Source organism: Eulemur rufifrons, chromosome 5 (assembly GCF_041146395.1).
Source record: "Eulemur rufifrons isolate Redbay chromosome 5, OSU_ERuf_1, whole genome shotgun sequence".
Lineage (NCBI taxonomy): Eukaryota > Metazoa > Chordata > Mammalia > Primates > Lemuridae > Eulemur > Eulemur rufifrons.
The window spans coordinates 19,306,987-19,318,105 of record NC_090987.1 but is presented as its reverse complement, the minus strand read 5'-3'; the positions used below and the strand labels follow the sequence as shown (position 1 = coordinate 19,318,105).

The 11,119-nt window shown below is 46.6% G+C and overlaps 1 protein-coding gene across 2 annotated transcripts; it reads right to left on the bottom strand.

The window, feature by feature from the left end:
• Positions 1-805: 805 nt before the first annotated feature.
• On the bottom strand, positions 806-8,200 carry MRO (maestro). Of its 2 annotated transcripts, XM_069467993.1 has the most exons (6): positions 8,102-8,200; positions 6,644-6,790; positions 5,425-5,607; positions 2,477-2,632; positions 1,210-1,317; positions 806-859 (listed from the first exon to the last, which is right to left on the bottom strand). In XM_069467993.1, the coding sequence occupies exons 1-6, from the start codon at positions 8,198-8,200 to the stop codon at positions 806-808; spliced, it is 747 nt and encodes a 248-aa protein (XP_069324094.1). The 2 variants fall into 2 exon arrangements, with proteins under 2 accessions (XP_069324094.1, XP_069324095.1); XM_069467994.1 differs by lacking the exon at positions 2,477-2,632.
• Positions 8,201-11,119: the final 2,919 nt, after the last annotated feature.

The window sequence follows — 11,119 nt, the reverse complement described above, 5'->3', positions numbered from 1 at the left end:
ATTAATACTTAGTTTCCCTGTACCTTACTTTTCTCATCTATAAAATGAGGTTAATAATGAGTACCTATCTCATAGGGTTGTTTTGAGTATCAAATAATACTTTCAAAGAGTGCTTCAACAGTGCCTGCTAAATTGTAAACACTCTCAGTAAATGTTACTTACTATTACTATTGTTCCATAAATTACCGTCAGCCTCAGGATATTCAACACATGCTTTATAGATTTTTTCTCTTTATTAATTCTTGTTTAGGATACCCTTGGAGGCAATGACTGTTTAATATCACAAGAAGCTAAAGATACCCCTGCAATCACCATCTTGGTATCTTGGCCAACTGTAAATAAGTCTTCGCAAGGGAAGGTATCAATAGCAAACATTAATAGCAAAGTAACAACAGCAAATACATTTTAAGAGACTTAAGGTAACAGTTATTTTCCTGAGCCTCAGAAATTAAATATTAAAAATAAAGGGTAGGTAACAGAGATGACCTTAAAAAGGAAAAAGCTAAGACATAAGCAATGAATCTAAAAAACATTTGAAATGTTTTAAAGAAAATGCATACCTTCTCGTCAAATTTGCATGGGAAGAAAATGAGATAAGTGAAAGCAATTTAGAATTTTACTTTAGATTTAATGATACAATTCCATGGTGTTTTTTTTTTTTTTCCCCATTGATTGCTCTCCTAACATCCCCTTTTGTAGTGCACTCACAAGAAGCAAGTAGAAGAGGCATCCAATGAGATAAAACAGAGGAACTCAGGTTCCTGGCAATGTGCTCACATGGAACCACCTCCCTGCTGCTCCGGGTTTACAGAATTTTATTTGCATAGAAGAACTGCAGGAGCTCTGGATGATAGTGGCTCTGAAAGAAATGAGCAGAGGAACCTGTGAGCGAGGGACTCAGTGAACCCCCTGGACTATATCACCAGTAGTCAGTTATCAGTGCGGGTCATGAGGACAGTTGGGAGAGGTGGTGGCCTTATCGCCTGCCGTCCACTTATGACCAGAACTGGGCCTGCCAGTATATTTTGTGCACAATCCTCTGGGTGTTTTGCCATTTACATTGTATGATGGGCCAGTTATAATTGAAACATAATTGGCCTGACTCGTTTTATGGGGGGGTAACTCCATGGTGTCCTTGGCCGCCTTCCGTGTTAACCACCACGAGGGCAGAGACCCTAAGAGAATTCTCTCCTGCCCCAGCTCACTCACCAGCTGCCGGCAGAGTTTAGGGTTCCTTTGATCGTCTTCACTCTGGAAGCTGTATTCCTTCCTTAGTTTCAGATACGGAGAACAGGCTCGAAAAGTTGTTTTGCAAGCCTGAGGAAAATAAATTACCATCTTATTGTCCAAAATATTACAGAGTTCTAAAACCCCAAGCAAGGGAAGACTGTCCCAGAGGATTGCACCCAATCTGTGGTCAGGGAGCCACTGAGAGTATGAACTTAACTTCCAGGGAGTTTGAAAATTTGAACCTTAAAGGATGTGTACTTATAAAATGACCTTATAATTTGGGGGCTGGTGGGAAGAGCATAGTTTCATAGCTGATCAAAGCCCTTTTTATCCTCCCATTAAAAGTAGCACTGGAGGCCGGGCACGGTGGCTCACGCCTGTAATCCTAGCACTCTGGGAGGCCGAGGCGGGTGGATCGTTTGAGCTCAGGAGTTTGAGACCAGCCTGAGCAAGAACAAGACTCCGTCTCTACTAAAAATAGAAAGAAATTATATGGACAGCTAAAAATGTATATAGAAAAATTAGCCGGGCACGGTGGCACATGCCTGTAGTCCCAGCAACTCGGGAGGCTGAGGCAGGAGGATCGCTTGAGCCCAGGAGTTTGAGGTTGCTGTGAGCTAGGCTGACGTCATGGCACTCTAGCCCGGGCAACAGAGTGAGAATCTGTCTCAAAAAAAAAAAAAAAAAAAAAGTAGCACTGGATTCCTAAATTTAGTATCTCTCTCTCTCTTACTTAAAGAAGACAGGTGGTTTGGTAGAACACTTTGTTCCCAATGGCTTTGAAACATTCACCCAGTCCCACTCCAAGGCAGGCCTGAAGTTGATCCAGCCCTGTTAGGACACATTTTCTCCAAGAATAAAACAAAAGTTCCACAGGCAATTAAGAAGCTAGGGGTGGGAAATCTATGCCCGCACAGTGACAAAAGCTAATTGGGCGTGAATCCATATGCTCATTTTGTGGGCTGCTGTGCCCTATTTAAACCTGTGCCTCTCTGGGCCCTGCCCATCACCCTGAGCTTATCTAGCACTGACAGGCGCTGGGCTTGGCCAGGTGGGCCAGAAGCAAATGGAAAATAACACTCTTGGCCAGAGAGAGTACGTGGAGGGGGCACTTTGCCCAGGACTCACACAGATACCCTGCTAAGCCTCCATAGCTGCGCATCTCAACTCAAGAGGGCTGCATCCCAGCTCCTTTTACGCACAGCATGGAGATTTCACACGGGAGGTCAGAGGGTCACGGTCTTACCTTAGCAACCTGGGGGTTTCTGTCCTGTAAATGGATCAGGAGGGAATCCCGTGTCTGCTTAACCTGACTGGTGAAAAATTTCTTCCATTTCCGCCCAGCAAAGGCAGCCAATTGCCCAAACAAAACAAAGGCCGAGTATCTCAGACTGTCGTTTTCCTGTGAGTCCCCATCAAAAACACAACAACAAAGCCAGGTCATTCCCCAAAGGCAACTACATCAGAACACATCACAGCTGTGGTTCTTGGAGGTCTATCCCAGGGTATGATGTCAGATTTCATCTAAAGCACCCAGCTGGGTGGGCGGGGGACGGGGTGGAGAGGGCCGAAGTCTTCATGAACCTCTTCTCCAGCAGACAAGAGGGTTAGCCTGGGGGAATCACTAGTGCTACTCCTAGCTTCTCAGCTCTTTCATTCGTTATTTCATGTTTTGGAGATAGAATACATTTATATGGTTCAAAACTCAAAAAAAAAAAGTTTTATAGAAAAAATAAGTCTCCTTCTGCTCTCCATCTGCCACCAAATTTTCCTCCCCACAAGCAAAGTTTTAAGTTTGTGTGTATCACTTCAGAAAATGAAGAACAAAGAAAAATGTATTAATATATCACATGGTCCTTTCCCTCTTTTTACATAAATACAAGCACACCATGCCACCGTCGTTACGAATTTCGTCGTTACCATGCACCTTGATTTTTCCGTCAATCTATCTAGGAGCTTTTCCATGTCAATATATAAAGGAGTTTTCATTTTTCTTTCCTTTGTTTTCTTTTTCTTTTCTACATCAAAATTTATGCAACCAGTTCCCTATTTATTATTCCCAGCATTTTTGCCAGGTCTCTTATCTTTACTTTTCTTCCGAGTTTCTCCCACCTGTAGTGGAAATAATAATCATATTTCTTTCCCTGACACCTTCTCAACACTCCCTGCTTTCAGTCCAATTGGTTGGTTTGTCCCTGAGCATGTGAGTGAGCTCAGCCCTCTCTTTCTCTCCAAAGGGAGGTGTTTGGTCCCAAGCATCCCCTTTCCAGGTAAGGAGACCGAGGCATTGTCAGATAGCAGAGAGCCAGCAGAGTGACCCCGTCTGCTGACTCGTGGTGCACAGGTTTTTATATCAACATTTTGTGGTCCTACCCAGCTCCAAGTGCACCCAAAGGAACATGGCTGGGCGGGCCTCCTCAGGGGACGAGGAGCACCTAGGATTGGGGTTCACAGAGACTCAGCAAGACTGAGGACTTCTAATCATTTTGTGAACTATTTTAAAATATTCTTTTAGCATATGTGACATATACAGAATTTGCCTCAGGGTTGCATTTTTGTCACTGCTCTATCAGTGTGTGTGTGTGTGTGTGTGTGTGTGTTCAATTAAACCAACATTTACGGCTGGGTGCGGTGGCTCACGCCTGTAATCCCAGCACTTTGGGAGACCAAGGCAGGAGGATCACTTGAGGCCAGGAGTTCGAGACCAGCCTGGGCAACTTAGTGAGCCCCCATCTCTACAAAAAATAAGAAAAATTAGCCAGGTACGACGGTGTGTGCCTGTAGTCCCAGCAACTCAGGAGGCTGAGGCAGGAGGATCGCTCGAGGCTGCAGTGAGCTACAATTGTGCCACTGCACTCCAGCTTGGGCAAAAGAGAAAGACCCTGTCTCTAAAAAAATAAAAAAATTAAAAAAAAAAAAAACCTTAACATTTATGAAAAACTCCCCCTTTCCAAAGCCCTACCCTAATGTTATGAGATGTACAGAGATGTGCGAGACAGGTGCCTGTCCCCCTAGGAGGGGGGGGACACATGCACAGGCAAGCACAGCGCAGGGCACACAATGACAAATGCTATCTATGAGGGATGTAAACTGTCGGCAGACGACTCTGCATGAGAATTTCCATGTTTCTACGTGGCCAGAGATTTCTGATCAAAAATCACAGGCAACCTTGGTTTAAAGACCATCTCAATGGCAAGCAGGTCCCGGAAGTTCAGATGGCACCTCCAGAGGGATTTAGAGCCGTTGCCCTGAGACATTTGCTTACATTCCAGGGTGGGGAAGACTTTCCTCTCCCCTCCCAGACAGGACTGCCTTACATTCAAGAGCAAAAATCTCTCTGTCTCTGTGAAGGAAGCAGGGACGCTGTGCCCGCAGTTCCTGTGTAAGCTCCGTGCATCCTCATTGCAAGGCTTTTCTTCCTTTCCTGCGGTGCCGGCTCTCTGGCTGTCACTGCCTTGCTCCTTGGAAAACTAGGGCGTGGAAAGTGACGCAAGTCCCTCTGAGAGTAAAAACAGGTCTGTCCCCTGTTCTGGACGTCTTGTCTTTCCGAGAGGGAACACTGTGGCTGGCTAACTCGTTAGCTTGCAAGTCGAGTCTCTCAGGCTCCTGACGGTTTAAGACTGAACCAGCTACCAGCACTCTTTCTGCCTAGCCCGCCTTGTCGTCTGGTAGTTAAGTACGCAGGCCCCACAGTCAGGGGACCCGGTTTCACGTCCACCTACTGGCTTTGTGAACCTTGGGCAAGTTCTGACCTCTCTGTGCTTTGATTTCCACGTCTATAAAGTGATGATAATTACAGTGCCTACTTCGTGGGGTTATTATGAAGAGTGTATGAGAAAAATCTATGTAAATTGTCTACTACTGTGCCTGGCACACAGTAAGGCTCGCTAAATGCTACTATTGCTACTGTTACATTTATAAGAGAGCATTGACTACACGTTGGCATCACCATCAGTGTGCATATATTCAGTTCTCTATTAACATGAAAACTCCTCGATGGGTAGTGATGGAATCCTGTATATCTCTATATGTCCCCCATAAACCCTGGCCCAGTACTGGTCTCTCAGTAAGATTCATTAATAAATAAGTGAATAATAGAGCCCTTGTTCCCTGAGCAACACGCCACTCGGGGCTCACATTTCTAACCCCACTTTGATTGCAATAACCCAGAGTTGCTCTGAGTGTCTCACTTACGTCATCTAACAGTGTCCTGGTCTGAAGGGTGATGTCTATGAAGAAGGACCCCAAGCCTTTCCCCTGGGTCTTCCCCAGCATGATGGTCAGAGTCTTCACACTCTCGTGGATGACTTCAGAGCTCAGAGGATCGTACAATCCATGCACCAGCAGGTCTAGGACAAGTTTCCTATACTTTCTCACCTGTTGGCAAGGTTTGAACAGCATGAGTAGCACGGGAATGGCTCCCCATGGGTTGAAAAGCAACTCCACTTTTGCTCTACCAATAACCTGGGACCTGGGCTAAGACACCGTGGCTTTCTTTGGGATCTGTGCGACCACTGTCATCCAAATACAAATGCTTCCACTAACTCGACCCAAGCCCTCTGTCTAGGAGGAGCCCAGGAAGAGCAGTCTGGAGTGTGGCCTTGGGGCGGGCTGGCCAGGGCACGGCAAGGTGGGGGGTGCACCTGGCTGGTCTGGGGGGCTGGGGAGTGGTAAGTACTTTCATAGTGGGGAGGAGGAGAAATAGTCACTCAAGTTGGCAGATGCTAAAGGAGGAGGTGGAAACAACATCTTTTACTAAATAGACACAAATTATTAAAAAATCACTTGAAGTCACCAAGCAGTCCCACAGCTGATAACACTGAGGTGTGATGACCTGAATGAGCCGCGCCTTCATGCAGTCTCCTCCCCTTCAGTGTGGAAGGAGCCTGTGACTTGTGTCTGGCCTGTAGGACACCATAAAGGTCATGGGTGTCGCTCCCATGGTTACTTTACAGCAGACTCCGTCTTAGCAGACAGGAGTAGGTGACACTCTCCCGGCGGTCTTGAAGAAATGAGCAACCGTGTTGTGAGAGGGTGGCCTCTAGGTGCTGAGACTGGGCCCCAGCGGACGGACGGCAAAAATACAGAAACCCTGGTCCTACAGCTGGAAGGAACCGAATCCCACCAACAACCACACAAGCATGGAAGAGGCTCCTGAGCTTCAGGAGGGAGCGCAGCCTGGGCGACGGGATTGCAGCCTTGCGAGACCCTGGGCAGAGGCCCAGCTCAGCCGCACCGGGCTCCCGACCCACAGAAACTGTGAGATAATAAACGTGTGTTGCTGAGTCTGCAGCGATTTGTCCCACAGCAGCAGAGAACTAGCAGGAGAGACCACACCCCAGCCCGGGACACTCCGTGCCTTGGGGATCGGAGAGACGCAGGAGGGACGGCTGAGCCCCCCGTCCTCCCCTACCTTGTTGGGGGCTTCACAGGCCATGGTGCCCAGGCCTCTCATTGCCATGCGACGCTTTTTAGCACTGGGGTCCCGGGCTCTTTCTGCCAAGATGCAAAACACATTCTTCAGAGGCTCCCGCTTCTGGAATCTCAGTTTCCAGGAGACCTGGGCGGTAGGTCAAACGTGGATGACGGTGAGAGCGCTCAGAGTCGCAGCCAGCCCCAGCCCAGCCCCTCCCTCTAAAGAGAAGCCGATGATTGCCTGCTCTGTTTCACCCCTTCTTTCTCCAACTAAGATGCCTGATTTTTGTTGGAAATGTAGTAGTTTGATCTATTTAATGAAGAAATTGATGGCGGAAGAGGAAATGGGGGAAGAAATATGACGCAGGGCTGGTGCGGAGGTAGGTTTGGGGGTTCTGGGGAGAGAAGCTCTACAGCAGTGGTGGGTGTGACAGAAGGTGAAAGAAAGGGGACTTCGTAAGTGTTGATGTGAGCTGGGAATATGGGTCCCTTTCCCAGTACGAGGTGGGCTGTCATTTGTCCCATCTCAAAGAGAAGAATTCCCTTTACGCTTCTTTCTCCAGCTCCTCCCCATTTTTCTGCTCCAGTTTGTGGCCAGACACCTTGAAAAATACGTCTACACTTGCTTTCTCCAATTCCTCTCCTCCCCTTCTCTCTCGAACCCTCTGCAATCAGGCTGATGGCCCTCCGGAGGGCCAATCCCAAGGGTCAGTTTCAGTAGTCACCTTACTCAGCCTCTCAATAGCACTGGACAGCATTAGCAAGGCACAGCTGCACACAGCTAGTTCACATCCACAAGCACTTTGAAGGATATCCCAACCCCAGAATGCATGTATCTATCTGAGCAATGAAGATGAGGGAGAGAAATGCATAAATAATGCAAATTGGAAAACACTACGCATCTCGCAGAAACCTGTACTTCAAGGACTAAACTCTAAGTAACTGCAGGGCCGGGGACGGGGCAAGACGTGGGCGACCCTCGGTAGTCAGCCTGTGAGCCCTCGTGCCAGGAAGGCCCCGGGGTGCTGCAGATGCAGAACATGGTGACATGCACTGGAGTCAGAATCACGGCAGTGGGAGACCCAGACACGATCAAAGACAAAAGTCATCTCCCCGCCATCCTTGGAAAGGCGGATGGGGGGAGATCGGATCCAGACCCAGCTGTCTCCACGGCGCTACCCATGAGATTTGGCCATATCCAAGCCTCATTATTATTTCTGAATATTCATCGCAGTGCATTCTATACATTTATTATTATGTTACCAGCAAGCTACATTCTTATCTTCTTGCTATCCTATAAACATTCTATTCATGTTATCAAAGAACTGTCATCAAATTTTTTTCAGAGGAAGGAACCTCAGTGGGGCAGGCCTAACGGACCTCAGACCAGGCAAGCACACGTCTTACAGAACAGCTGCTGGGAAGGGACATTTGTTCCTGATAGTTTGTGTCAGACCTTGGAAAAGAAAGATATCACTGATGTCCTTTTCCTCTTGGGCTGGGAAGAAGGGATGGATCGGGGCTGGCCCAGGATTCTCCTCTGTGTTTGGTCCATGGAACTGAAAGAAAAAAAATCATCATATGAGTCATAAACACTCATCATCGACAAACGTTGTTAAACAGAGCACTGCGCCAGCATGAGGAGAGAAAGAGGCAACGATCCTCAGGCCTGTCTTTAGGACCCTTTCCCCTTGGGGAGGAGATAAACAGCAATTCGAGGCAGCCCAAGGAATAGGAGCTTGAGGGGTGAGGGGGTCCACCCTCCGGCTCCCCACTCCATTCCGCGGACTTCTTGTATCACAATCACCAAAGAAGTAAAATACAGATTCCCAGGCCCCACCCACAGAGCCCTCACAATTTGAAATATAGAATAGCCTCCAATTTTTTGTTTTTTAAAGCTTCCTGAGAATGCATATGGGTACTAATTTTCAAAGGGGACTTTGGTACTATCTCTTATGATTTTAAGAGGCATATACTCTTTCACTCGGCAATTTATAAATCCTACAGATGTCATATGCTCAGAGACATGCACAGAGGACAGCCACCACATCATTGTAATCAACAGCGTGATGTTCTTTAATGGTTGTAATAAAAATAAATCACATATATATTACAACTATACAACCACAAGGTGACTACTATACAGTCACTAAAAAGAATATTGGCGGCTCAACATGTGCTAAAATGGCCTCTAAAATATACTACTGAGTGAAAAGTGCAAATTAATGTGGACAGTGTGTTGCCATTTATGTAAAATCAAAATGGGGCAGGTTGAGCTGGGTGTAGTGGCTCACACCTGTAATCCCAGCTACTCTGGAGGCTGAGGCAGGAGGATCGCTTGAACCTAGGAGTTTGAGACCAGCCTGGGCAATATAGTGAGACCCCATCTCAAAAAAAATACACTGGAAAGAAAAAATGAGGGAAGGAAATACATACATACATATATGCTCATATATGCATAGAAAACACCCAAGAAACTTTGAGAAAGAGATTGCCTCTGGAGTGGAAATCTGAGAAACTGAGGTGGGAGGGAGACTTCCTTTTTTCACTCTTTTTATACACATGCAGTTTGTAATTTTACCATGTACATGTATTATTCAAATATATGATATAAACAAATGTAGCTCGCCAAGTGATTCCAATCCACAGCCTGATTTGGGGCCCACTAGGATGAACCAGCATTTCTCAAACTTTAATGTGCGCTCGAAACATCTGAGGATCTTGTTCAATCATAGGTTCTGGCTCAGTGGGTCTGAGGTGGGAGCTGCAGGTTCTGCCTTTCTTCCACGCTCGCAGGGGATGCCATGCTTTGAGTGGTGAGGGCATAAAGTTAGTGGCTACAGGAGTCGAGAGAGGACTGTGGGCTGGAGCAGCTGGTGGGGACCTTCCACGGCACGCTGGGAGGCAGAGCATACATGACATGGGGGGATTTCAGTGGGATTCCACATAGTTAGTACCATGGGGGTGAGAGTAATAATGATTCAAGCAGCAGGAGAGAGGTAGAAGATGGGCTGCAGGAGCTAGTCCCAGCCAAGCTGTAGAGGACTTGCCACTAAAAAGCTTGATTTCAATTGTATTTTGTAGATATGAGTCAACTGTTGATTTTTTTTTAATTGAGGTGAAGTCTATGTAATACACAATTAACCATTTGAACAATGTTGTGCAACCACCACCTCTATTCCAGTCCCCAAACTTTCATCACCCCAAAAGAGAGCCCTGTACCCATTAAGCATTCAACTCCTTTCCCCATTTTTTAAATTGGATTATCTATTTTTGAATTGGATGTGTTCTTCATATATTCTGAATTCCAGACCCTTACAGACATATGACTTACAAATATTTTCTCCTTTTCTGTGGGCTTTTTACTTTCTTGATAGTGTCCTTTGATGCACAAAAGTTTTTACTTTTGATGAAGTTCAATTTATCTATTTTTTTTGTTGTTGTTGTTACTCGTGCTTTCAGTGCTATGTCTAAGAAGCTATTGCTAAACCCTAGGTCATGAAATTTACCTCTACACTTTCATTAAAGCATTTTATAGTTTTAGCCCTTATATTTAGGTCATTGATCCATTCTGAGTTAATTTTTGTATATGATGTGTGGTAGAGGTTCACCTTCATTAGAACCATTGACTTTTGTGTGTTTTGTATTTTTATTTATTTTCTTTAATGGGAGAAATGACAGGCACGTAGCTGCAGTGGTTGGCAACCCTGGATCCATTAGAATTGCCTGAGGGACTTTTAAACATCCCAGGGCCCTGGCCACACCCAGACTAAGTCTATTGTCATCTCTGGAGGTGGACCCAGGCATCAGTATTCTTTTAAGGCTCACCAAGTGATTCCAACTGGCAGTCACTGAACTAGGGTGACTAGTGACCGACTGCCTTGGTTTGCCCAGTGCTGAGGAGTTTCCTGGAACACGGCACTTTCGGTGCTAAGGTCCTGGACAAACCAGGACATGTCCCCATCCGATAGAACCCGGCCCTCTTAAGCACTTGTGCTTTGGACTCAGTGTGACCCGGAGGTGCGTGGGGATTTGGTTTCCCTGCCATCTTGGTCCCCCAGGTGGTTTCGGTCATCCTCTCTTGGTCAGAAGACACCAGAGAGGTCCCTGAAAACACCACCTCTTCACCCCATAGCCTCCTGTAGCTATTTGTCCTTCCTCTCTGGCCAACAGAAATCCCCTCACCACTGCGATGAGAGACCAAAGTAAAAACCCAGAAAACGGAACCTCAGTCAATTAGCAAGATTTTCTCTTTGCATCAGTCACCTGGCTGAACCGAGATTCCCTTTGACTCGGACATTCCTAGAGTCTTTACGGTTAAGCCAGTGGTTCCCACACTTGAGCGGGCACGAGAATCACCCGGCGGACTTGTGAAAGCCCAGCCTCCCAGGCATCCCCAGAGTTTGATTCTGTGCGTCTGGAGCGGGGCCTAATCATTTCTAACAAACTCCCAGGTGATACTGGGATGTGGCCA